The 26,895-nt window shown below is 44.3% G+C and overlaps 1 protein-coding gene across 1 annotated transcript; it reads right to left on the bottom strand.

The window, feature by feature from the left end:
* Window positions 1-478: 478 nt before the first annotated feature.
* On the bottom strand, window positions 479-26,895 carry LOC119650272. Its single transcript, XM_038052896.1, has 2 exons — window positions 26,768-26,895; window positions 479-1,600 (listed from the first exon to the last, which is right to left on the bottom strand). Exons 1-2 carry the CDS (start codon window positions 26,775-26,777, stop codon window positions 600-602), a joined length of 1,011 nt encoding a protein of 336 aa, XP_037908824.1. The 5' UTR covers window positions 26,778-26,895; the 3' UTR covers window positions 479-599.

Genomic DNA, 26,895 nt, shown 5'->3' with positions numbered 1-26,895 from the left:
GGCAGTATGGCCAGTCGAATGCCCTTGACTGGCGGGCTTCCTGAGTTCTGCCTTCACTCCTAACCTGCCCGGGTTTTCTCGCCCCTTGGGTTCAGGTTTAGATTTTTTGGGAGCATTCCCTTCATGCGGGCTGTTTAGCAACATTGTCCACTCCCATCCCCACCTCTGAAGTTAATCTTTAGCTTTCCACCATAAGTCAAGATTTTCTGCTGCTGTTCCCGTTGTTCATAAATGTTCTTCCCTCCCTAATTCCTTTCCCTTCCTTATTTTCACCCCCCATTCATACATACCTGAAGCATCCACCTCCCAGTTTCTTACCATCTTTTAATGCAAACTGAAATCTTCTCTGAAATTTAGGCAGGTGGATACATACAAATTGATTTATTTGTAGAAGTAACTCATATGTGGATTATTATGCTTTATTGGTGACCGATATTTATCTCGATTATTCCGCAATGAAAGAAGAAAAGAGAAAGTGTCAAAAATAGGTCATATAATTCCAAAAAAATATTTTATTTATCTACAACCATAAAAAAACAAAGTAGCGGCAAATATAATAAAGAAAACATTAACAAATAACAACTTTAAATTTTCTATTTTTAATAAGAGCAAAGTTTTTCTTTTGCGTTGAAAACCATTCCTGGCGGACAGGATTCCTCGACAGCGACAAATCCTTTTTTGCAGAAGTAGTATTTCGATGGATTTGGATGTGCAACGCTAGTGGCAGTTGATGGCAACAATTCTTCCCAATCTATTGTTTCGCATATGCAAGTGCTCGGTACGGTTTTGGTACATGCTCCATTATTAAAGTACAAATCGTCTTCACATGGTTTCCAATACGGAGTGTCTTCAGCAACGCAATAGTAGTAAGCTTTGCAATAGTAAGGGTCCGGTAGGAATTTTCCCACATTTCCTTTACACATATTCTCAGGGTCTACTAATAGGCCAGGGAGCCAATCCGTAGGAAGTTGGCATAGTCCTGCTGCGTTATGAAAACAACTTTGTGCGGTTACGTTAAAGTAAAATCCGCTGGGACAGTTCTGTTTGGTGAGTGTGTTACCAATACATTGGTAGAATGACCCGCAATCTTGAATGTTGGACCATTTTTGATTTCGTTGATCTGTTTGGGAGCAATCTGGTATTCCATCTCCACATAACCAATACTTTTTAGGCACGCATTGTAATAGGAGCGAATTAAAGCGGTATTCAGCATCCCGGTTCGAATTGGAGCCATCTTTGGCATTCGGATTAACATTCAAATCGGAGTCACAAGTCTTAGTTTCTGCACTTAACGATTCATCACATAACCAGTATTGATCGCATGGATCACTGTTAGAAGCAACAAACACTTCACCTTCAAAAGCACATGACGGTTCAGTTCTTCCTACGAGTTCCAAAGTGCAGCTTTTGGTATCAACATTGAATTTATATTCGTCTGGACAGTCGTAGAATATTGGGTCTGATTTTTCAGTGAAGCATACAAAATATCTTGTCTCGTCACTTGTATCTTCTTGTAGTTCGTATAATTTAACTCCAATACAATCCCAATCACCACAAACGCTTGCAATTAATGCAAGTATAATCAGGCCACGAAAGGTATCTTTTCAGGAAAAAACAGGGAAAAATATAAAATATAATATTAATATTAACTTGAAAGAAGTAATATATACTCATATATTATATTACAATATATTTGGTTTTTTGCAGTGTATGGTATGGCAATCTTAAAAGTTTTTTTTAAATATCTAAGCTATTTGTTTTGACTTTAGATGTCATCTCAAAGCCTATTTTTCACTAATTACGAATAACATTACACGGTCTGAGAAGCGACTTCACAGACCGAAAAAGGAAGCCTGGGAGAACCAACAAGTCTGTGAACTAGAAAAGGACAGGGAGCAACCGGACCAGGCACACAAGTTTAACTAGCAAGTCAGCCGGATGAAGCCTTATACACCTCGATGCTCATCCTGCCGAGACAAAGAGGGAAATTAGATTTCCGAAAGAATGGTCATATTGGAGCGATGGGTTGAGTATTTTGAAGAGCTACTGAACAACCAGGACATCGGCGAGTTGGAAGTCCCGCCAACTGAAGACAACGGACAAATACTGCCACCACCAAGCTTAGGAGAAAAAGTCCGTGAAATTCATCGGCTAAAAAATCATAAGTCGCCAGGAGCCGATGGAATTACAGCCGAATTGGTTAAATATGGAGGCGACCAGTTACACTAAGTGGTTCATCAACTTGTGCTCAAGGCATGGGACAGCGAATCAATACCTGACGACTGGCAACGAGGCATTATCTGTCTCATAAAAAGGAAGATATCACACAGCGCAGAAATTAGAGAGGTATCACATTGCTGAGTACCATCTATAAGATATTCTCCGCTATCTTCCTAGGCCGGATAGCCCCATACGCGAAGAACATCATTGACCCATACCAAAGAGGCTTCACTCCAGGCAAATTAGCAACAGATCAGATTTTCTCTCTGCGGCAAGCGATGGAAAAACTGTTGGAATATGGACAACAGTTGCACCATCTATTCATTGACTTTAAAGCCGCCTATGATAGCATGGCCAGGGTAAAACTGTACACGGCCATGAGAGAATTCGGTATCCCGACGAAATTAATATGACTGACTAGGCTGACCCTGACCCATGTGCGAGGCCAGATAAAAGCAGCAGGATCACTCTCAAGGCCATTCGACATCAACAACCGTCCACGACAAGGGGATGCCCTATCTTGCGTCCTCTTTAACCTGGCCCTCGAGAAAGTGATCCGTGATGCTGAAGTAAATGCAAGAAGTACGATCCTCTTCAAGTCCACCCAACTACTGACCTATGATGAAGATATCGACATCATGGGAAGAACCACCCGAGACGTACAAACTGCCTTCATCCAGATCGAGCAGGCGCTGATTGGCGCGAGATCTTGGGCTGCACATCAATGAAGGCAAGACAAAATATATTGTGGCAACGTCAACACCGAAAACCAACCAACCAGCAACATCAAACCCCACTGGTCAAACAGGAAGAATAAGGATAGAAGAATACAACTTTGAGACCGCTGATAACAGCTACGATGATGAAATCCGCGCACGGTTGTTGTCAGCCAACAGAGCCTATTTCAGCTTACACAGACTGTTCCGCTTGAAACGTCTCACCATAGAGTCAAAGCTCTTACTGTACAAGACTATGATCTTGCCAGTCTTCATGTATTCCTCGGAAACTTGGGTTCTTAGCAAGAAAAATTGCGAACTCTTGGCCGCGTTCGAGGGAAGAATCCTCCGACGAATTTTTGGCCCCCTACATGAGGATGGACGATTCCGTAGCCTACACAATGACGAAATCTATCAGCGATACCATGATTACTAGACTAGGCAGACTCTGCCTAAGACGGAGCGATGACGCAGGTCAGGACGCCAGACAGCTTTTAGGGATATCGAATTGGTGGACCTCGGCGCAAAACCGGGATGTCTGGAGTCCCTTATTAAGGCAGGCCTAGACCGGATACTGGTTGTTGCTCCGTTGATGATGATGATTACACGGTCAGTTTTACACCAATTTTGGCGTCAATCAGGACAAGAAGATTATTTCAAACTGAGCTAGTGGCCTGACATGTTTTAATTACATCCGAAATGAGCATATCCGCGATTGACATGTAGTTGCACCAATTATGGAAGAAATGCGAGAGACGCATCTTCGATGGTACGGTCACGTAAAAAACCCTGGATGGGGATTTGAAAACTTCGCGATTACATCCAAATCCAGTATTTAATAGAACCAAGTGACGCAACTGATCACAATGAGCCAATCCGGCTTGTGAACGGGACAAAGGTTAAAGAAAAAGGACAGTCTGTTTGGAATATGAACATTCTGAGTTTAGTGCAGTTGCCATTGTGTTGTTAGTTAAAACATGCCCTCTGAATGGTTCGGATGATTAAATGCGTGCGACATCTTGTCATCTTGTTTATATTAAACCCGTCAGTCCATCGGTTTCTCAAAAGTCAATTCTTGATGGATTGACTTATGGCCGGCTGATAGAAAAGCTGGTGTCGGTGTTGCCCTGAGATAAGTTTTTTCATATCTTTGTCTGAACGTTGATACAATAAGGGCAAAATGCAAAATCGAGACTCTTTTTAAGGTTTTGTGTAAAACAAAACCTTATGAAAATCAATTCAATGACTGTCTGTCAGTCACACACACTTTTCTTCAAAAAGGCTAAACCGATCCGAACGAAATTTGGTGGACACATGGGAACTGTGAAATTCCAAGCATACTGCGAGTGGCATAAATTTAGATGGAGTTTAAAGGGGGGCTACATGCAAAAGGGGGATTCACAAATTTTTTCCACCGGATATAGTCGTGTAGGATATTAAATGAAAGGTCTCGATGTGCGTGAGTAAGGAGTTAAAATGTACGCACTTAAGGGGGTCATCCTGTGTGTCGGGTTGGAGAAATCGATTTTTTTTTGCATGAATTGTATCTATATATAGTGGAGAATATGTGGGCAAAGAGATTTTCCGATATTCCGAGTCGTTCAGAAATTACAGTGTTAAACAGGTAAGGAGTTTTCAACCGCGGCTAGAGTACTCTATGAGAAATAGCATCGAATCTTTTTTTACCTCTTAGTTTTTTACCTCAGCCTTATAAATTCGAACACAGGTATAAATATAAAAAGATGGGAAACCAATCAATTGTCTAAACTTATGTGCTGTTTGGAATAAAAAGGATAATCCAATCTAGAGTGAGCACTGAAAGGCCTTCAAGCTATACTCAGTTATATTTTGTTGTAAGTATTATGCTGTTTGTGTGTTCAGTGATTTTTTTAAATGGATCGTACGAAGGGAGATCACTTTAACGTTCACCGTCATGCTCGCACTAAAAAACTAGTATTTCATGGGAATCAATACTTATCAGGGAAGAAAAAGGACTTCGCATCATCATCATCAAAGATACTTTTAGCAAGCATGAACATGGATGTTTCAATTGCGACAAGTTTTGTATATTGGATTTTGCTGGAGTTTTCTCCTGTATTTCTGCAAATTTCTGCAAATAATAAAATATACGTAGTAGTAAAAAAGGAATGCGTAGGACATGTTGAGAAAAGAATGGGAACGTGGCTTAGAAATGCAAAGAAGAATCACAAAGGCATTGGTGGAAAAGGGGCTGGAAAACTTACTGATAAGGTTATTAACGACCTCACTACATTTTTTGGGCTAGCTATTCGCCGACACGCAAATTCGATAAAAGGAATGAAGCAAGAGATTTGGGCAACTTTCTTCCATAAATGTTCTACAGACGAAAATCCTCAGCATCAAAATTGTCCAGCAAGCGAGGACAGTTGGTGCAAATGGCGCAAAGCGGAACCTAAAAAAGAACTGGATAGTTTCCACCACGAGAAGGCACCTTTTGTCACATATGTCACATATGTCATATGTCGACCGCCGTAATGAAGCACGAATTTGGCGGTCCGAACGACGATCGACTGACCTCACTAAACGAGCCAGAATTGAAACCAGAGAGCAACAATCGGCCTTACAAGACTTTTTTGAAGAAACGGAGGATACTCTCTATGGACCAGGTATAGCGGATTAATGGTAAGTTAAAATTTTACTGTTGATAATCACATTTAAATTTTCAAATGCGTTTTTCTCGAAACTGCATCTTGAAAATCGGCTGCCACCATAGCTCAAAATCTATCCAACCAAATTCTTTGAAATTTTCACGACTTCTTTAATGCATATTTCTACGGTCCGGAAACTAGGATAATTGCAATCGGACTGTTCGTTTTTTTTATTCATAAAAAAGCCGTAAAAAACACCAAAATCCAAAAAATTAAGCTTAAAAGCCCACCAAAAATGTATCTTTTAATATTTTCTAATTATTCTAGTTTGCAGACCGTGGAATATAGTCCACATTAAAATGCCGTTTAGTTTTTTTTTCCTCAGATGAACGCAGCGCCCTCCACCGTGGCAGCTGAAAAACACCTTCTTTTTGGAGATGGGTGCATAAATTGGCACGTATTCCGAGAATTAGCTATGATATCATGCTGAAAAGTTTATCACATATACTAGAGATATCAATAAACATATGATGAAAAAATCACGTTTCTATCTGTCTCCAGTCCCACAAAATAATTTTTCAAAAAAAGGCAAAAAAAACGGCCTTCACACAGGATGACCCCCTTAAAGTGAGACAGGATTCATTTTCGGAAACTACTCAACCTAAAAATCTGAAAAAATGGGGGTGGTGCACTTAAATGAAATCTAGGCCTCAAAATATGTCTCATTCCGATATCTGCTCAAGTAAACTTACTAATAGTATATTACTAACTTTTAGAAATTTACTTAAAAACCCCCCTTAAATTCAGTTGTCCGGAAAGCTCAGTGGTTAGAGCACTGGGTTGTCATATGCAAAGCCGCGGTTCAAATCTCGCTGGTGGCAGTGGGATTTGTATCGTGACTTGACGTCGGATACCAGTCGACTCAGCTGTCAATAAGTACCTGAGTCAAATCAGGGTAATAATCTCGGGCGAGCGCAATGGTGAACATTGCCTCCTACATTGTTCTGTAGTGTGCCGTTATGGTCTTGAATGAAGTGCTCTAACACATTTCAAGGCCCTGATCCAATATCGATTGTTGCGCCAACGATTATTATTATTAAATTCATGCTAGAACTTCCAAATTTTGTGCCAGCGCAGAGGACAATATTTCATATATACGTGCTAAATTTCATGGAAATCTAGCCATGCAAATAGGATGCTGACGTTATAATTAAAGGGAATAATTGATATTCGCGTGAAATATCAAAGTCGCATTTATGAAGAATGTACTTATCTGCAGCCCTTTTTAAGGTTTTGTGAAGAGATGTCCCATTACGATATCTGTGACACGGAGCTGTCATGTGCTCGTCACTCATCACATCTTCTTTGTTTTCTTCAGCCATTGTGCCTTTCACAAGCGGGGTCGGCTCGTCGAGATCGGTTTCGCCATTTTATTTTATCAAATGCCTGACTTGGATGTAATCGCGAGACTTTTAAATCACCATCTAGTGTGTCAAGCCACCGTTGTTTCGGCCGGCGTTTTGTTCGCTTACCATTGATTTCGATATTCAGACCAATATTGGTAAGTGAATTCTCGTTAGCGGGAATTACGTAACCACACCATCGAAAATGCCTCTCGCAGTTTTTCCACGATCGGTGCAGACCCATATCGATCGTGGATATCTTCATTTCAGATGTGATCAAAACGTGTCACGCCACTAGTCCAATAGAACATCTTAGTCCCCATTGCCGCAAAACGCCGTTCATTGTCTTTTATAGTAAGACCAACACTCAGAAGTAGAGAAATACGTCGATCACAAAGATCACCGGTTGTGGAATGCTACTTCATTCAGATTGCGTTAATGCGTGAAGCAGTTTCATTACGCAGTTCTCTATTGGCCGATAGCATTGACCCGAGATATTTAAATCGTTTAGTTCTGGGCAGGGCACCGCCGCTGATAGAACTGAGCGATTTATTATAAATATCTCCAGTCAATGCTATCGGCCAATGGAGAACTGCGTTATGCTCCTCACATAAGGAAACACAAAACCTTTTATACCTCAAGCGTCAAGCTTCCGGTTTCCCGACTTGTTTTGCGTTAATTCAATAACAGCAGGGGGTAAAGTAGGCGATGTTAGCGCTGTGTTCAGTAAAGGAGTCACTAACGAACGTAGTATGAACGTGGTTGCTTAAAGAATGTCATAGTGATGATAAGAGCCTTTAAGATGACGAACGAAGTGTTCGGCTAGTAGATGTTGAATCAACAAGGGGTCCTAAAGAAAGTCAGGCCGCATATATACCAAGTGTGTATGCACAATATGCAGTGGATTGAAAGGTTCTATATAAATGGGGGTCACATAACTTGGACAATGTCAGATCGTTTAAAAATTGACAGTGCGTGGTGATTTTGTGAAATCGCCAATTGTGAGAGAAAGAGAAGTGTAAAAAAAAAAAAGTAAAATATCCAGGGAACTCCGGACATCGTGGGATCCCCTGCATCCTTCCCAGAGATCATCATTGACGAAGGAGACCCATTCAACTTCGTCCGGAGACGCAACAAATCTAAAAAAAGCAAGGTTAGTGCAAAAATTGTGACTGCCCCACCACAGCCATCCCCAAATCTTACCGCTCCCCGAAAGCCAAAAAAAAAAACAAATTCTGGCCATAACGGGGTACAATCTGAATGTGCCCCATTTCCTCCAAGGTCTTCGGACTCATGAAAGAGCAAGGGCTTAACGCCACGACAAGGACCCCCCCTTCTCGTCATAACCGGTCCTTGATAATCCGAGGTCTCCACAGGGAAACGGACCCTATCGACATACTGCAGGAACTCCAAGCTGACCAACCCGAGTTCAAACTCGACACGGTAGCGAAGTTAGTCACCCGCAAAGACAAAGCTCTGCATAAAGAAGCTCCTACCCTCCCGATGAAATCACAATCGGGACTTTTTATTGCCACTTTCGAGCGCTCTCAAGAGCTCACCGAGGTGATGAAGGTGAAATACATCCATCAAAAAATAACAGAAAGTTAGGAGCTTCGAGGAAGTGCAGTGTTTTAATTGTGTCAAGCTGTTTAAGCTGTGTTAAGTGCACAAAAACGCACCCTCGTGGGGAATGCACGAGGACTGCAGCCGAAGGAGCGCTGCAACTGCGGTCAAGTAGGCCACCCAGCGAGTTATCGCGGGTGCCCGGCTTACAAAGAAATGGTAGCCAGGAGGGAAGCTGCCAAACAAAGAAGAACTAATGAAAGCTCCCTAGCCAAGCACGCAGTGACACAACTGTCACAAAACTTAGTCAATCCCAGGGTATCGTACGCACAATCTGCCAGAAACAATCTACCAAGAGTGGCAGCACAAGCTGTTTCCATCTCCGCACCAAACGCCTTCTGCAAATTGGTGCAATCCCTTCGCGTCACCCTTCAGTAATGAGCAGCGGCAATTCACCGCAATCAAATTCATTATGAACTTATGGAGTTAAGGCGGCCTGGTCTGATTATGCTTCAGGTTAAAGTTGCGTAATTAGGCAAGTCCTCACACGACCTCCGCGTGGTGGCCGCTGGAAACCGTCTTCGGGCGGGCCAAGAGTGTGTAGGGCCGGGCTGGGAGTAGGCCCATCCAACTGACGAGGATCTGCTTGTCTGCTGGTCATGTGTTAGGTGCAAGTAGATCTGGCGGGGGGATGGACTGAAGTAACAGCCCGGGGATCGTCCTCCCTGCATCGGAGAAGGTGCTAATAGGACCCCAAGCCAAGGTGGAACAGCATACGCCGAGGGCTGCGTGGCCAATGGGGAGCTTGGTCTTTAGTATGCGAACTCTGAATAACTTGGGCACCTTCAGTTTCAATTAAGACCCTTACCCTGGTGGCCGGGCCAGCCAGGGTGGACATTCTTCCCGGACTACTCGTGGGACCAAGACATGGACTCAATTAATAATAAAAAAACCAAAATGACGATAGAAGAGGAGGCGATGATGCCAGGCGCATCATCGGAGGACGAGCTGCTGGCCTCCAGCCAGGAGACAGTGGCCGTCGAGAGCAGTACACTCGGTGCCAGCCGTAGCACCGTTATGCTGAAACCAACCGCAGGGACCTCCCGGAGCGAGGCGTCAGACGGACTAGTGGATTCTAGCCTGGAATCCACTGCCGTCAGGCTGGGTGTAGCGAGTACCAGACATAGTACTCCTGACCCGAAGCCCTCAGCGTCGGGGGATCCCTCGAAAACGAAAACTGACAAGAATCGCCGGAAACCGGCTAAGAAGCGAAGGTCCACGGGTGTCCTGCTCAAGAGTCAGTACCAGAAGGCCATGCATATTCTCGGCAAGATTGCCAAGAATAAGGAGGCCGGTACTGTCGACGAGCGGGATGAAAAAGACCTCGCTAAATACCAGGCGATTGTTGATGAATACAACAGCAAACGCCGGGCTGACGAACAGAAGGCGAAGCCCATCGCTCTAAAACGTAACCGATCTCAAGACGAGGTCGAACAAGATAAAAAGCGGAGTAGAGTGGGCAAGAGCGCAGACGCCAAGCAACATACGAAGGAAATTGTTCAGCAACCGTCAGCCGGCGGGCCACGTACTGCGAAGACCTTCAGCGATGTGGCCAGGAGTCACTTATGGGTGGCGCTGGCGGATGGCAATTCTGCTAGCGGCAAACTAACGCTGGAGGTGTGGACCAATGTTGAGGCTAGGCTGTCGGGCATGGTCTATGAACATCTCGTGGAAATCGGAGGCAAACACCCGGGACTCACTCCCCACTTTGATTCATCTCATGTGGTCCGTGGGTTCCACGTAATAGCTTGCATGGACCAGTTCTCTAAGGACTTTCTCGGCTCGTGCGTCGCTAAGATCAGCGACGCTTGGGAGGGCGTTAAGCTCAAGACTATCCCTTACGACGAGATTCCCAGGAGACCGGTCGCTCGCATTTGGTTGCCGAAGATCCGCATGGAGAAGGACAAGCTGGTCCATTTCCTGCGCCTTCACAACCACGGGATTCCCATGGACGACTGGGTTGTTATAAAGGAGGAGGAACCTCAGATAAACAGCCAGCCCGTACTACTCCGCATAAACGAGGAGTGCCTGGAGGCACTGAAAAAGGCCGATTACAAAGTGTGGTTCGGAGTCAGGTATGCCAAAGTAAAAGTGTTCCGCTCCGCAAAACCGGATGACGACCTTGACCCAATCGACGCCGCCAACGAGCTGTTGGAGGAGATGACGATCGACGGTCCGACGGGGGCTGTCGAACCCCCCACGAAAGCAGATCATGCTGAGGGTAACGCAGATAAATCTGCAGCACTCGAAGTGTGCCTCGGCTAATCTGCTCGTCTTCCTCTTAGAGGAAGACATCGACATCGCATTAATACAGGAGCCCTGGGTCGGAAGCGACCGAACCATCAAAGGGCTCCAAAACAAATATTTTAATCTATTCCACAGCACAGGAGACGCTGATCAGGCTAAACCTAGAGCATGTATTCTTGCGAGGAAGAGTCTGCACGCTTTTCTGTGCCCGGACCTGAGTTCCAGTGACCTAGTTGTGGTCAAGCTGGAGCAGGTGGGGGCAGAGAACGTGTATATTTCCTCGGCGTACATGGCTCACGACCGATCAGCTCCGCCACAAGAACTACAACATCTGATGAACACCATAACACCAAAGAAAGCCAACCTGCTGATAGGCTGCGACGCAAATGCAAGGCATACGCTTTGGGGCAGCTCTGAAATCAACGAAAGGGGTGAGTCATTCTTTGATTTTATTATTACTTCAAATTTATCGGTGTGTAACAGGGGCAGTACACCAACCTTTCATTTCCCCTGCTCGGAGAACTGTGACGGTTGGGAAGATGTCCTTGATATCACCCTAATAACCGACAACGGGATTCTTAGGGTGGAGGACTGGAGAGTGTCTGACCAGAGATCCTTCTCTGACCACAGTTGGATACTCTTCAGTCTAGATCTCGCCGCAGAGGTCTCCAAGCCCTTTAGAGACCCCAGGAGGATCGACTGGAGAAAGTTTGGTCAGGTAATTAAGAACAAACTCTCCGGTGCGCAAATTGGTAGGATTGGCACGACAGACGAACTGGAGTCAAGGGTCGGGGCTCTGGAGAAGGCTTTTGATACCGCCTTCAAAGTCTCGTGCCCTGCTAAGTACAGCAAAAAGACCCTGCCACCGTGGTGGAACGAAGATCTCTCTAGTCTCAGGAAGTTGACCAGAGAAATCTTCAACATCTGCTACAGGCAAAAATACTGGCAGCCATACAAGGACTGCCTAAAGAAGTACAAGTCGGCCATCAGGACCGCCAAGAGGCGGTCTTGGCTAGACTATTGTCAGAACATTGAAAGCACTAGTGAATCCGCGAGGCTCAATAAGATTCTGTCCAAGGAACATAAGAGTCCATCCTTCCTTAAAAAGTCGGAAGGCTCCTGGACGGAATCTTCTAGTGAAACCTTGGAGCTGCTGGTGCAAACGCACTTTCCCTCCAGCGAGGAGGACTGTGAGTCAGAACCTCGCTTGGAGGGTTTGCGGCAACCCCAGCTGTGCGAGACTATCAAATCGGTAATTACCGGGGATAGGATCGGCTGGGCTATAAACAGCTTCTCCGCATACAAATCTCCGGGCCCAGATGGCATAATGCCAGTCATGCTACAGAAGCAGCAAGAAAGGGTTGTGCCGTGGCTTGTTGAGATTTACCGGAGCTGTATCACTTTAGGATACGTACCGCAGTCCTGGAGGCGCGCACGGGTGGTTTTCATACCGAAAGCGGGCAGGCGCGGTCATGAGTCCGCGAAGGACTTTCGACCAATCAGCCTGACCTCTTTCGTGCTGAAGACCCTAGAACGCGTCCTGGACATTCACTTAAGGACGATTATGGAGAGAACGCCTTTCTCTAAGTCCCAGCATGCCTACCTCAAAGGAAAATCCACAGAAACCGCCCTCCACGAGGTAATTGGCACGGTTGAGCGGTCGCTGCAGTACAAGCAGTATACCCTTGCTGCCTTCTTGGATATAGAAGGAGCCTTCAACAACGTCAGTACCAACGCCATCAAGGAAGCCTTGACCGGTATTGGATTGGAGGGGTATCTCACGCATTGGATTATATCCATGCTGAGTACCAGGATAATCCAATCCGATCTGGGAGGCAACCACTTGACCAGAGCTGTGAACAGAGGCACGCCCCAGGGTGGTGCTATCTCACCGGTGCTCTGGTTAATAGTAATGGACAAAATTTTACGTACTTTAGACAGCAGCGGGGTGAAGGTGGTGGCGTATGCCGACGACTTGGTGATACTAGTATCTGGGATGTTTCTGTCCATTATGAGCGACATTATGGAAGGAGCGTTGCGAAAGGTGTGCCTGTGGGCCGCAAGATGCGGACTCAGCATAAACCCAACCAAAACGCAACTGATGCTATTCACCACCAAGACAAGGATACCTGAATTCCATCTACCACGGCTGAATGAACAAGGATTGGTTCTTTCCTCTAATGTGAAGTATTTGGGTGTAATCCTGGATCCTAAGCTAAATTGGAGGTTGAACATAGAACTGAGGGTTAAGAAGGCCTGTATAGCCTTCTATGCCTGTAAGAGAACCTTTGCCAGGAAATGGGGTCTCCAGCCGAGGATGGTTCTCTGGATGTACACCGCTGTAGTGCGTCCGATCCTGACGTACGGATCTATTGTATGGTGGCAGGCTTTGAAGAAGAAATACAATAGAACGAAGCTTAATAGGATTCAAAGAACCGCGTGTGCAGGTGCTACGGGGGCTCTGCAGTCTTGCCCGGCAGATGCTCTCAATGTACTCCTGCATCTCCTCCCCCTTGACCTCCACATCAAATATGTTGCAGCGTGCAGTGCCGTAAGACTGCGTGAGTCCGGATGCTGGGCAGCGAAGTCCTATGGCCACAGCAACATTCTAGATGAAATACCTCGAGAAATCTGGGCATCCCCCACGGACTATGTCACACGCAAGCTGAACTTCACGAGAAACTTTGCTGTGGACCTTCCAACCAGGGCAAAGTGGAAGACCGGCGGCGTGTTGCAAGACTATGACACGGTATTCTTTACGGACGGATCAAAGATGGCCTATGGAGTCGGCGCGGGGGTTTTCTCGAATACACACGGTGTATCCAAGTCGTATGGTCTCCCAGGTTTCACCAGTGTATTCCAGGCGGAAGTACTGGCGATATTGGAAGTCTGTCGATGGCTGGAGCGTGATTCGAGTCCCAAGCGTAACATAGCCATTCTGACCGACAGCCAAGCGGCCATCAAGGCCTTGTACTCAACGACGACATCTTCCCGGTTGGTGGGGCAGTGCAGAGACACGCTCAACCATCTGGGCGGCACGCTCAAGATCACTCTCCTCTGGGTTCCCGGGCATAGGAACATAGAAGGGAATGAGCGGGCTGACGGATTGGCCAGGCAAGGCTCTGCTCTTGGCAGTCCCTCGGGGAACACAGTCGGTGTTCCGCTGGCGGCTGTCGGGGGCCGAGTCTACTCGCACTACCTAGCAGCCGCGGGCCTGAGATGGCGAAGGCTTACAAGCTGTGCCAAATCAAGGAGAATTTGGCCCGCTTATAACATAGCCCGATCACGAGAGCTCCTGTGCCAGACGCGTGCAAATGCATTCAAGATTACGGCGGTCTGCACGGGGCACTGGCCCATAGGGGACCATGCCGCTAGGCTCGGCTTACCCTACAACTCGCATTGCCGAAGCTGCGGAGAAGGAAGGGAAACCCTCATGCACTTTCTCTGCGATTGCCCGGCTCTAGCTCGAGTCAGGCTGCGGACACTGGGTAAACCATTCTTTGGGGACCTCAGTGAGATTTCTAGTTACAGGGTCGGAGAGCTGCTTTCCTTCGTGAATGCTACGGGCTGGCTCTGAGGATCCGAGCCAGCTGGACTCCGCTTCCCTGTTCGTATAACAACAGTCACGGTCTTGGGAGTTTGTGGCATCAAAACGGCGCACCAAAGCGCTAATTGGGCTCCTCGGAGCGGCCACTGATACCTACCTACCTACCTATGGAGTTAAATATCAGAGTTAAAGCTCCACGTCCCCAACGTGTCACTGGATGGAATGATAACAACATTGGCGCTGCCCTTTTAGTCAGAAAAGGCTATCAATTTCAGGAAGCCGTTATAGAAAACTTGCTGATATCTTCCGCCGCAGCGGCAATAGTAAGAACCACTGATAGCAGATGGATTTTGATAGTTTCCGCCTACATCAAATGCAACTCTCAAATTGAGCAACTGGGACAAGATCTTAAGATCTTGGGCAATCTCCAGTTAAAATACAACTACCTCATTTTCGGTAGCGACTTCAACTGGAAGCACATCTCCTAGGGCGATACGGCAGTCAACAGAAATGGGGAAACCCTGCTTAAATGGATCTAAGACCCTTACTCGCCAGCCTATGTCTGACCATTTCACAGTAAAACTCAAACTTTCCTTGTCCTTTCAACTGCGAAAGCGAGTGATGACCACCGTAAGGTCCTTCGCCCACACTGACTGGGACGAATTAAAGTCAGAGCTTGCACCAACGCTTGAAAAACTCGCAACTGACCGCAATCTATCAGACATCACCTTGACCACAGATGCCATTAATATTCCTACACTCAGGAACACAAGGCTTATCAAAGTCGACGAGTTACAATATAACTAAGTCCCTCACGATATCATGCCCCACATGAAAGTCAGGCAAATTTGGCGTAGGAAACTCAAACGGATTTTCCACAAATACGGAAATAAAGTTAATGCTTAGTTTAAAGCACTGCTTTCCCGAATTAATTGTCTGAGTACAATAATTCAGCAGAGAGTGGTGATTTTCCGCAACAAAGAATTGACAAGGAAGCTAGCAGATATTAACCCCGGACCAGAAATGTTTCAGCATATCAATAGGCTAACCGGCAAACATAAATCCCGTCAAATCGCTCTTTCTAAGAACGGGGAGCACATCTGCAGTGATGTCAAGAAAGCGCAAGTTCTCGCGGAATCTTTTGAGGTTCAGTTCAATTCCCCTCAGTCTCAAAACAACCCGGCTATATCGTCGATTGTTGATTCAACAATCAAGGCCTTTGCCTCTGAGAACTCGAAGAACCTTACAAAATTCACCACAACCAACACCTCAGTCAAGCCACCGGACTTCCAACATTTTCTGAGTTTAACTCAACTCACCGACTTAAAACGGTAAACGGTAAAAGGTCAGCTGGGCCTGATGAAATCCCGAACTTTGTAATTAAGAACCTCCCAGAGCCTCCATGGAATTTTTATTAGCAATTTTCAACAACTGCATTAATAATGGCTACTTTCTAGCTCCGTGGAAAGTAGCAAAAATTATTGCGATCCCGAAAAAAGGCACCTCCAACGAGCCAATTTCAAGCCCATTTCCTTGTTATCTAACCTTGGCAAACTGTTTGAGAAAGCATGGACAATTGAGCTAGTCCAGCATTGTAGCCTCAACATCAAAATTATCCCTGACCACCAGTTCGGATTCCGCTCTAAACGCGGGTCCCAGCACGCGCTGAGCTACCTACAGCGTGGGGAATGAATTTTCGGATCTCTTGCCGGTAACGTCGATTGTACCGCAAGGATCCATTTCTGGGCCAACCTTCTACAATATCTTCACGGCTGATGTTCCGATCCCCGATGATTTCGTTGACCTAATCCAAATCTAGCTCGATCAAATACCTGGGAATAACATTGCATGAACTCTTCAAGTTTAAACCTCACCTTCAGCTCGCTATCAGCAAGGCACGCAGTGCAGTCAATGGCATCTACTATCTTCTTCGCAAGACAGTAGGTCTGAGCACCAAAACCAAACTGACTCTGTATATGACTCTGATAAGACCCGCTATCTGCTACGGAGCACCAACTTGGATCTCATGCTCCAACAATGCCATGGCAAAATGTGAGGCATTGGTACGCCGAATCTTTAGACACTGCGCAGGCTTGTCATACAATTGGAAGACCAAAAAGATCGGCACAAACGCCGAAGTGTATAGGCAAGCCAAAGTGAAACCACTCCGAGAATACGTTCTCATACTAATGGAAAAGTTCTTCGAAAGAGCGGAGGATCACCCCAACCCATTAATTCGGCATCTCTACCAACAGGGTAAAACCTCCCCATTGGCCACATACTTAAGGCCCTGCCAAATCGTGAGTTCATCCCTCAAACCCTAAATCCTCACCCTTTTTGACACTCCTTGCCTGGTAGGGGTGGATAGAGGCCAAGTACAGGAAAATGTAATGTGCTTATTGTAGATATTAGTTAAAGATTTATTTATGTTAGGTTAAGCTAGGTTAAGTTAAAATAAGTTAGCTTAAGTTATATTTAAGTAGGTTAAGTAAGTAAATTTCTACCTTGTCGCGCCTTTAGTGCGGGCGTAGTTTTTGAAAAAGTCAAGATTGTTACAAAAATTGTCAAGATAAATGTATATAGAGAAGAGTTGGTCAAACTATGTTGAAAGGATTATTGGTACCAGAGCTGTTTATTTCTAATGGTTGCTTTATAAGTCCCCCTTCCGCTGCCACAAGCATATCTAGGTATGGTTTATAAAGTATGAGGCTGCAGATTTGTGAAAAACCAACCAAGTTTATGAAGAATCCGTGGGCATAAACCAAATTTGAAGATTAGACTAGAACTAACAACAGGTTTCGCTAGACTCTCCGCATTAAAGTAAGAAAATGGGCTGGCTTAACCTTAAACCTTGACACGAACCAGAAGAAAGACGACAATCAATCAAGTTGCTATACTAAATGATGACAATTTCCAACAAGTTGACAATTTTGAATACTTATGCACAAATTCTCTTAAAGGATAGCAACGAAATAGACGAAACAAGTAGGTGGGCCATGCTTGCCAATAAAACGTTTTACCTCGTCTTGCCAATTCTGCAAATAAAAGTCTATGTTGATAACCGACGGCGGGTCACTTAATCCGTATGGATGAGGATGATCCAGTCCGGAAAGTCTATAAGGGCAATATTTACGGTAGAAAAAGAAGACGAGGCAGACCCTGCCTAAGATGGAGCGATGGCGTAGGTCAGGACGCCAGACAGCTTTTAGGGATATCGAAAAACCGGGATGTCTGGAGTTCCTTATTAAGGCAGGCCTAGACCGGATACCGGTTGTTGCGCCGTTGATAATGATGATAACCGACGTTTACAAAACCTTGGATCTTCCTGCTCTATATTATGGCAGCGGGATGTAGACGATAAACGAGGCCATCGATGCTTTTGAACGTTGAGTTCGGCTATAGCTTTTATACGACCAATCAGAAGCCGCCATCCAAATTAAGATTCAAAAGCTACAGTGGGCACGTCATGTAGAGCTTATGGATGTCAGAAGAATTCCCAGGCCCGTACCATAAGTCAAGGTGGAAGATAGACGACTACCTGGAAAGTCGCGGACCAGATGGGAGAACTTTATGGTCAACACACGACAAAATCTCTGGGAGGTCAAGGGCCGACATTGGACTAGACTGAGTGACCATAGAAGGAGAAGTACGGTTATTAATTATTAATACTAATAGAAATTCCCCAAAAGTACATGAAGAGGGAAACAAAGGATTGTAACTTTCCAAGTGGTAATAAGTCACAGACTTGAAATCCACCCGCGACAGTGAGAAATCTGATCGTGGCCGAAGTACAGATTATGGAGGCCTCACCAGATTCATGTTCCCCCATGGAGAAATCGGTGGAAGACAGACTCTCCCGTTCAATGGAAAACTTGCACCCAGTGCTTACGGCGTGGTCAGCCAGAAAGGATAGTACGGCAACTCCCTTAATCAGAGGAACTGGAAACCTGACTACGAACGGCGGTGCTGGTGACACTGTTGCCTAACTCTTCCAAAAAACCGGAAAGGAAGGCTCGGCAGAAGGAAACTTTAGTTGCAAAGGAGAAGAGAGAAGAAGGCTTACCTGTCAGAAACTTCTCCTCAACCTCTACCAGGAAAAGCGGGTGGAAGGGAAGCTTGTGACATGGACGCAACTGGTCAAATTCCAGTATGAGGAAACAGATCTATGCAGTCCGAACTCTATGAACCTGGGAGGGCTTCCAACTGACGACAACGGAAGGCGCTGCGAAAGAAGGCGAAATCTCTTGGGAATGAAGACATGGGCGTTGCGAGATCACCAATTGAGGGGTCTGGTAGTGTATGCAGAATCAAGTGGCCATCAACTTTTAATAGATTGTAATGAGAATGCTCAGCATATTTGTTGGGGCAGTAGCAAATGCAATCCTTGAGGAGAGAAGCTGTTTGATTTTATCACTTCAGCTGGTCTGATGACCGCGAACGTAGGATGTGCTCCTACATTCGTGGGGCCAAGAGGAAGTGAAGTAATTGAAATAATAATCTGCGGTTGTTAGCTGAATGAAGTCTCACTCCCAGATCACCTTTATTTAAAATTTAGTTTGACTATTTCAGGTGAACAGTCTGTAATACAAAGACGGAATCCTAGGAAAAACGATTGGACAAAGTTCAATGAATTTCTTGGCGACAAAATGAAGTTCCCTAGGAGACTTAGGACTCCTTTGCCGATAGAAGATCAATTATAAACTCGCATACTTTTAGAGTGAAGAGGCTTGTCCCATTTCCCGAAACCAATGCGGTAAAACGGTTCCATGTTTGAACCGAGAGCTGCGAAGACTCAGGAAATCAGCCAGACGATTTCTAAATTGTGCTTGCAGAAGTAATGAGGAAGAGGAGAGAGAGGAAGAGGAAGACTGGCCAAACTTCCGGAACTCAAAGCTTGCATATAAAAGGGTCGTAAAAGATTGTTTCAAAGCATACTGTGAGGAACTGGAAGGTGAAAGGGAGATTTTCAGGCTGTGCAGAGTCCTTAATTCTTTGAGAAAACCGAATTGCATTTTCACGAACTCCAGAGTTGACTCTATACAGACTCAGTATACCACCCGGGAGAACAGGTCTCAGAAGTGGGAGAAAAAGAAATGGGTTGCCAGGGGAATTGGGACACTGCGAGAGCGGTTGCTGCCATTGAAAAGCACCTGGCATCAATGGCATCAACCTGGCGATGCTAAAGATGGGTATAGAGCACATAGAGCCACTTTTGAGAAATATTTTTCGTGGATGTCTTGCTCTGGGGTTTCCCATTCTTTGCCAACGCAAAGAATGGGAAACTACTGACTATTCAAATCCAAAGAACTTCAAGCAACTCAGCTTAACATAATTTTCGCTGAAATGTCTGGAGAGACGGGTTGAGCGTCACATTTGTTAGAGGGCGCTAAGGTTGCTTCCACTAAATGAAAACCAACATGCTTACAAACGTGGAAAGTCCTGTGAGTCTGCTCTTTATTGTTTGGTTTCAAAGATAGAGGGTGCAAAGCGAGTACCCGAAGAGGGTGTTCGGAGACGTTGAAAGAGCGTTTGACTGTGCGCCCTTCCAAGAGCTCTGTGACGCTGCCAGAGAGCATGGTGTTAATGAAACTTTAATTAAGTGGATTTGCGCTATGCTAACATAGAGATTACTGTGTCGTGAAGTGGATGTCGATCGCTACTTTACCATGGAAGCGACGAAAGACTGCTGTCAAGAAGGGGTGCTATCGTCACTTCTGTGGAGTATGCTCATCGCGTCACTACTCTGTGAACTGCAAAATCCGCCAATACACGCTCAAGCTTATGCAGATGACGTGGCTGTGCTAGTTGTTGGTCGAGATTTTGGAATGGTGTGCAGAAATACTCAACGTGATTGATTGATATGATTGACAGTTGGTGTCTTAGGGATGCACTTGAATGAACAATGAATGGTCTTTATCTTCCGGAGATGAGGGGTACAAACCTTCAACTCTCCGAAGAAGTGAAATATCAGGGAGTTATTCTAGACAAGAACCTTTTTTGGAACAAACATGTAGAGGTAAAGATGAAACTAGCTCTCACAGCTTATGGGCTGTGCAGACGGACCTATGCCTGGACATGGGGACCCAGGTCTCACGTGATAATGTGGATATACGTTGCTATCATTAGGCCGATGTTCGCTTATACATCGGAAGTGTGGTGGGTTAAGGTGAGACAAAAAGGTTTTCGCCGTAAACTAGCCGCACTGCAAAGAACTGTGTGTCTGCGTATCACCGGTGCCATGAACACCTCATCCGACGCAGCTCTGAATATATTGCTCAGTTTGCAGGCCTTGGATTTGTTTATTCAGAGCATTGCAATGAGAGCAGCTCATAGACTAATTCGATTAGATCTATGGGAAAAAAATGGACATGGTGGACAGTTTTCGCAATGCCTTTTGATTCTCAGATTCCCATTTATTTGTATGGTAGAAAATATGAAGTCATCTTGAAATCAAGAGAAAACTGGGACGAACCAGAATAATGCGTGTCAGGATATACTGACGTGTTCTACGCTGATGGCTCAAAAATAGAACAAGGTTCTGGAGCAGGAGTCTTCCTCTCGAATAAAAACGAAAAGTGGACTTTTCCCTTGGGACAATACACAACGGTCTTTCAGGCTGAAGTGTACACGATCCTAAGCGTGACAACTTGAATGATTGACGAGCAGTTTAAAGGCAAGTGCATCGTAATCTGTAACGATAGCCAAGCTGCATTCATCGTTCAGGAATGTAGAAATTGATTGAACTCCGTTTCTAGATTCAATACGGTGAAATCACTCAGGATACCCCGTCATTGTGGTGTAGAGGAAATGAAATCTCGGATGCCTTAGCAAAAGAGGCTTCAACTTCCCTCATTCCCGGACCGGAACCAGCAATTAGAGTGTTAGTAGCATTGGCTAATGCTGCTATCAAAAGCTGGGAACAAGCTTCCCAGAATGACAGGTGGCTGAGTCTTAATGCTGCTGTCAGAATCAAACAAACATACTGCAAAGTTTATCCAGTCGAAAAACAAGAAGACTTGCAGAACTATTGTAGGCATTCTGACAGGCCATAAGTCACTAGCTGGGCATATATTCAGAAGTAATGTATTGAGGAAGCGGAATTCACGGAACATTTTCTATGCGAGTGCACCGCATGTGAACACATCAGACATAAGGTGCTGATGTGCTACAACTACAGCATAAATGAATCCGGGGTATCCACTGTCAATTCTGCTTTCTAAACAGTAGATCTAGCGATGCCTGGTTTATGCGCCGAAGAAGCTTTTCATTCGAAATTATGTTAGAAGATGGCACTTAGCGTCCCATTGATCCTTTCCTCCGGGGAAGGCCTCATAGAGAACGTTCGCATTAACAAGAAAGAAGAGTGTCGGCGTAAAATGTAACCCTGGGGGACTCCACAATGTAGTCGGTGTTGGAGAATCAAGAGCGCTCTTTGCTCTTTGCTATCTGTGCTCTCGAGGTATTCTCTATGTGTTCCAAGAAAATTTGAGCCATTGTCTTTACGGTGGCAGGATGCATGCAAACGCCCCTTCACTTTTATCATCATTATCTACCTGTATAACATAATACGCCCCAAGACAGTTTCCAATAGAGTGGTTTAGGGCGGAATGATCAGATATGGTATAAGTTAAGGTAGTTAACTATATTATGTAGTGAAACATGCTTTTTCTCACTACTGTATCGATATCCCAAGCAAAGCAATGTCTGGTTACCTTTTGGGAAGTTGAATAAGTTTCTTAACGAATCCTATCCTGGTAAAACCTCTTTTCTTTCGTCCTTGTTTTTCATAAAATTAGGCTAAGGATTTCCTCTATAGGATCGCAGTTCAGGAAGCAGTTAATTGGTCACTTAGGTTAATCTGCTGAGACCTTATTTACCTATTTATTCCGATCAATTTTGAAAGCTGGTATTGTAGTCCTATCGGTAAAGTTTTGTATGGACTACTTCGATCTTGTACCTGATATCACCTACATGCAAATAAGATATTCATTTTATATGTAGATCGCGCCAAAGATGACGGGCCCTAGTTTGGAGGAAGATCAGCACAAGTGCCCGGATTGTTTTGTGCTGGGGATCATACACTGTGGTTACTTACCCCTCAGTTCGTTGGGTCTACATGAGATGGTGTTACTCAGTACAACTACTAGCCTATGCTGACGATATCGACATCATGGGAAGAACCACCCGAGACGTACAAACTGCCTTCATCCAGATCGAGCAGGCGGCGCGAGATCTTGGGCTGCACATCAATGAAGGCAAGACAAAATATATGGTGGCAACGTCAGCACCGAAGACGAATCAACCAACAACATCAAACCGCACTGGTCAAACACAAACACGAAGAAGAATAAGGATAGAAGAATACAACTTTGAGACCGTTGACAATTTCTCCTATCTAGGGTCGAAAATCACAACCGATAACAACTACGATGATGAAATCCGCGCACGGTTGTTGTCAGCCAACAGAGCCTATTTCAGCTTACAAAGACTGTTCCGCTCGAAACGTCTCACCATAGGGTCAAAGCTCTTACTGTACAAGACTATGATCTTGCCAGTCCTCATGTATTCCTCGGAAACTTGGCTTCTTAGCAATAAAAACTGTGAACTCTTGGCCGCGTTCGAGAGAAGAATGCTCCGAAGAATTTTTGGCCTCCTACATTAGGGTGGACGATTCCGTAGCCTACACAATGACGAAATCTATGAGCGATACCATGACCGTCCGGTTGTGGATAAAATCCGGCTCAATAGGTTACGGTGGGCGGGTCACTTAATCCGTATGGATGAGGATGATCCCACCCGGAAAGTCTATAAGGGCAATATCTATTGTAGAAAATGTAGAAAAAGAAGACGAGGCAGACCCTGCCTAAGATGGAGCGATGGCGTGGGTCAGGGCGCCGAATTGGTGGACCTCGGCGCAAAACCGGGATGTCTGGAGTTCCTTATTAAGGCAGGCCTAGACCGGATACCGGTTGTTGCGCCGTTGATGATGATGATGATGAAGGCGGAGTGTAATAGCTTCAATGAGCGATAATGGGGAATTGGGTGAAAAGTTTATTCAGAATATTGTGAACGCACTCAGTTACAATCTGCCCTGGACGTTAGAAGAAGTTGTTTTCCTTACAATGCTACTCAATTGGTTGATTAATGTGAACACCCGTGAAAATGAGAACCTGTGAAGTAGGGCAATTGGAGTATTTTTGTAGATTAGCCAAACATCTCTGAAGTGAAAGCAATTTTCGGGTGAAGTATATCTTTATAGATTTCCGTCGAAAATTAAGGTGTGGGATGAAAATGAGCAATGATTCTGGACGATAACATATCCTAGTGTTTGGCTCAAAACGAATTCACAAGAACAGACGAACTCCAGGATTTTATGACGGTATGAGCATTGGATTCACAGTCAGTAAGATTCTTTGTGGACTGCTATGATTTCTGGCAGCTCTTGAGGAAAGGAAACGATTAAACCAATTGTCACGAAATTTGTAAAGAACGTGTGGTCTGTGAATCACTTTACATACAACGGGTTGCATCATTCTTCACTGGGTTTAAGGGGGCCTTCCCCATATATAAGAAAGGAGGGTGTACATTTTTTTGTCACAGAATATGATCGTGTGAGGTATCAAATGAAAGGGCTCAATTAGTACTTTTGGAAATTCATGATATTTTTGGTACTGGATGAAACATAGGGGAGTGAGGGTTCAAAATGTATCCCGTAAAAAGTGTAACAAGTCTCGTTCTCAGAACCTATCTAACCGAAAAATCTGAACAAAATTACAATAATAATAGTAATAACATATTGCATAATTTTGGAAAGTTTAACAAAAATCCAACCATTATTAATAAAGTTATAGAAGGTTAAAATTGAGTATTTCACGTGAATTTATCGCACTCTAAGGCGTGTATGACATCATCATCATATAAAATGAACTCACATGAACAGCGGAGTTGGAGTTTAGAAAAACATACATATGTATGTCAAGGAATATTTTGAATGGGGTGTATACGCAAATGGGAAAACGTGAATAGGGTATTCCCCACAAATGATGATTATTATACTCGCAGCTCAGCTTTACGCTTTGGGTATTCTGACTTGTTTAAATTCGGAATGGAATTTTCGCTTTCAAAAGCATGCGTTTTTTTTTTGCTAAATATATTAGTATTGAGATATCTGTTGAAAATGGAAGGTTCATTCATTTAATACAATTTTTTAAAGATTGAATTTTGACAAGACGATGGAAAAATAGGGTGACTGGTCAGAAGCCTAGCGGCGTTATAAGCGAGTCATTTGAGTATAGGTTGTGTCAGCTTAGAGTTAAGTTAATGTGTAATTTCGACATATTTGTGGTTTAGTTTGAAGATCCGAACGTGAAAGCTACAGTAAAAACTAGATCCTTGGCGTATTGACATTTTTCGACGTAATATATGACACATTGGGGGCGGTTTTCACCGTGTTTAAATTAGAGTAAAAGTACTTTTGCTGGATCCTCTAAAAATATGACTTCCATCTTTACCGACACAGTCTACATTAGTCACTAATGGTTGAAAATTTTAGAAATACTTAGTCATATGACTTTCATCTTATCATAGTTTACGTGACGATTACTACATGGCATCCGTGCGGAAGCGAAGTTTATATAACAGCTAGCATTATCACATGATAGTATATTACATAATATTCGTCTTTTTCTCCACGCTTTCGCCACATTCTTGCGTGAAGGAGCTAGAGCAAGGGATATATTTAAATTTAGACTCAAAAATGAGCACCATGCCCAGTTGGGCCTAATATCTGGCTATAATTTTTATTGGCTGCTATCCAACTTTGAGACCGTTGATAATTTCTGCTATCTCGGGTCGAAAATCACAACCGACAACAGCTACGATGATGAAATCCGCGCACGATTGGTGTCAGCTAACAGAGCCTATTTCAGCTTACAAAAACTGTTCCGCTCGAAACGTCTCACCATAGGGTCAAAGCTCTTACTGTACCAGACACTGGTCTTGCCAGTCCTCATGTATTCCTCGGAAACTTGGGTTCTTAGCAAAAAGAATTGCAAACTCTTGGCCGCGTTCGAGAGAAGAATCCTTCGAACATTTTATGGCCCCCTACATGAGGATGGACGATTCCGTAGCCTATATAACAACGAAATCTATGAACGATACCATAACCGTCAGGTTGTGGATAAAATCCGGCTCAGTAGGTTACGGTGGGCAGGTCAATTAATCCGTATGGATGAGGATGATCCAGCCCGGAAAGTCTATAAGGGCAATATGTCTGGTAGAAAAAGAAGACGAGGCAGAGCCTGCTTGAGATGGAGCGATGGCGTAGGTCAGGACGCCAGACAGATTTTAGGGATATCGAATTGGTGGACCTCGCCGTGATACCAGGATGCCTAGATTTCCTTATTAAGGCAGGCCTACACCGGATACCGGTCGTTGCGCCGTTGATGATGATGTTGATGGCTATCCACGGAGTAAAATGCAAGAAAATGTAGCGCAACCAAGAAGGTCATACATAGGAAGCAAAACTGCCTGAATAAGTCTTGAATTTCTATAGAACAAAAAAGATTGCCTCCAGGAAACCAAGTTTTTCAGTCAACGTCACGCAAGTGTTGGTTTCCACTCGTATGATGGTCTGACGGTATGACTGCATGTTTTTGAATCTGTCGTAGCAATCTGTTTTCCAATGGAGTTCCAAATCAAATGTATCATCGTAAAAAATTGGCCTACTTTGTCCTGTATAAATGAATGTGCCAGCGTTGGCATTTGGATTAACGTCCCACTTTAGTTTCTTCTACCACTCCACTAGGACGGTTGAAAATATAAAATAATGGTGAGAGTTCAAGAAGATCCTTTCTTTATGTATAGCCGAAATGTGCTCATAATTTGACATACTTCGGATCAATAGATACAATAGAACAGGCTATGAAGGAAGCGAGTTTTTTTTTTTTTGTAAATTTTCTCCTTTCTTTTTTTGATGAACTCTTCAGAAGAAAGTTTAATGGGACTTAATAGACACTGGATATAACAATGAACTGCCTGGTTTCAACGCTTCACATTTCGTCTGATCTCTTATGATTTGAAATACGATGAGTGGATATTGGCGAAAAGTAGATATTGCAGAATTAACTGGGACGTGAAGCTCTTCATAATGAATTGCCAACTGCGTCATGAGGACTGATAACTAGGAATAATTGCAAGATGTCCTTTCAAAAGTTTCAGATTTGAAATATTAATGTTTTGAGAAGCTAAGTTCAACACTGTCACAATCAATCACGTTTACCAAATAACTATTTTTAGTCCTTTGTTTTACTTCCGCACTACATATTAGAAATATCTTTTCAAAAATAAGTAAAATACACTTTTAACTTTTCTGATGTTCTATACCTTTTTTCATTTTGAAAAATTCTTTCCTATACGATACTCAAATTCACAGTGTTTTTCTATATTTTAGATCCGTACTACAGGTTGAATAAGGTGGGGTTACTTTCTTGTGAGACTTTATATACTCTCGA

The sequence above is a fragment of the Hermetia illucens genome, chromosome 2 (assembly GCF_905115235.1).
Source record: "Hermetia illucens chromosome 2, iHerIll2.2.curated.20191125, whole genome shotgun sequence".
In the NCBI taxonomy this organism is placed as follows: domain Eukaryota; kingdom Metazoa; phylum Arthropoda; class Insecta; order Diptera; family Stratiomyidae; genus Hermetia; species Hermetia illucens.
The sequence above is the reverse complement of the archived record's forward strand: the minus strand, read 5'-3'. Positions and strand labels throughout refer to the sequence as shown.